Source organism: Aureococcus anophagefferens (genome assembly GCF_000186865.1).
Source record: "Aureococcus anophagefferens unplaced genomic scaffold AURANscaffold_175, whole genome shotgun sequence".
NCBI lineage: Eukaryota > Pelagophyceae > Pelagomonadales > Pelagomonadaceae > Aureococcus > Aureococcus anophagefferens.
In genome coordinates, this window is record NW_008705717.1 from 1 (window position 1) to 1395 (window position 1395).

General features: G+C 69.5%; 1 protein-coding gene across 1 annotated transcript in view; it reads right to left on the minus strand.

The window, feature by feature from the left end:
• Nucleotides 1-26: 26 nt before the first annotated feature.
• Nucleotides 27-1395, minus strand: part of AURANDRAFT_68493 (hypothetical protein) — a gene marked incomplete at both ends in the record, with an annotated part of 4811 nt that continues 3442 nt past the window's right edge. The window contains one exon of the mRNA XM_009044189.1: nt 27-1385. Coding sequence (XP_009042437.1) covers nt 27-1385 — 1359 coding nt within the window. The remainder of the gene's footprint in view (nt 1386-1395) is intronic.

Below are 1395 nucleotides of genomic sequence, written 5' to 3' on the forward strand. Positions count from 1 at the left end.
ATCTTCTCGGGGCCCTCGAGGTGCACGGCCGGCTCGCGCCGCGTCTCGTGCTCGGGCCGGATCTCCAGCCACATGTGGACCTGGCCCTGGGCGACGGGGTTCGTGTCCGTGCGCAGGCCCCGCACCTCGATGGGCTTCAGCGGGTTCGTCGTGCCCTCCTTCTTCTCGTCCAGCGACTGCCACTCGCGGTGGAACCACCGGTCCTCGAGGTCGATTTTGGTCTCGCCGAGGAGCTCGTGGATGGGGTAGAAGCGGTTCCAGTCCTTGACCTGGACCTTCAAAGTCGCCGGCCCGGGCAGCACCGTGCGGAACTCGAAGGTCTCGTAGAAGTCGGGCTTCAACGTCCGCGGCCGGTGGGTCTTCGACCGGTCGTCGACCTCGCTGCCGAGCTTCACGCGGAGGTAGGGGTCCGCGGACACGCCCTCGGCGGGCTGGAGGTTGACGCCGCGGATCACGTAGACGCGCACCGTGTAGGGCGTCGCGCGCAGCAGCTTCATGGGGAAGAAGGGCTCCTCCTCGAACGCCGGGTCGCTGTCGAGCACGCGGATGATGCCCTTGAAGAGGCCCACGGGCCGCCGCGTCGACTTGGACGGGTTCGGGTGGTACTTGCCGCGGTAGACGGGGTAGGTCTCGAAGGGCTTGGTCTTGAGGTAGTTCTCGAGCTCTGTGCCGCCGCGGTCGTCCATCCACCACTCGCGGCCCGCGATGTAGTCCGCGGCCGCCCACTGGTTCGGGAAGGCGATGGGCAGCTCGCTCATCTTGTAGTGGACGTCGCCGTCGACGAGGGCGTTGACGTCCGTCGCGTTGGCGAGGCGCGCCTCGACCATGTCGAGGAACGTGATCTCGTTGTCCGCGGCCGCGTCCTGCGCCGCGAGCTCCTGCGCCAGCCGCTCCTGCTCCTCCTCGTAGAGCAGATCCTCGTAGATCATGGGCAGGTCGCTCAGCGCCATGGGGTCGAAGGCGCCCGTGCCCGGGTCGTGCGTCGGCGCGGGCGCCGCGCCCTTGGCCTCGACGAGGCCCCGCCTCTCCAACTCGTGCTGGTCGACGTCCTCGCCGTCGTTGAGGTCGTCGTCCTCCTCGTTGGCGTCGCCGTCGTCGCCGCCCCCGAAGGAGATGCCCACGGACCCGGCGCCCGCGCCGCCGTCGTTCTCCTCCTCCTCGTCCTCGGCGTCCGCGGCGGCCGCCTTGGCGCGCTCCTCCTCCTCGCGCTCGTCCGCGCGCCGCTTCGCGTCCGAGTCCTCGAAGAGCTCCATCTGGGGCGGCACGTAGCCCTCGCCGTTCCAGGACATTTTCGTCGACAGGTCCACGGACGTCGCGCCGAGCAACGGCGACTGGAGGCCCGTCGTGAGGCCGACGCGCGCGTCGTAGACCCGCAAATCCATGCACTGCGCGAAG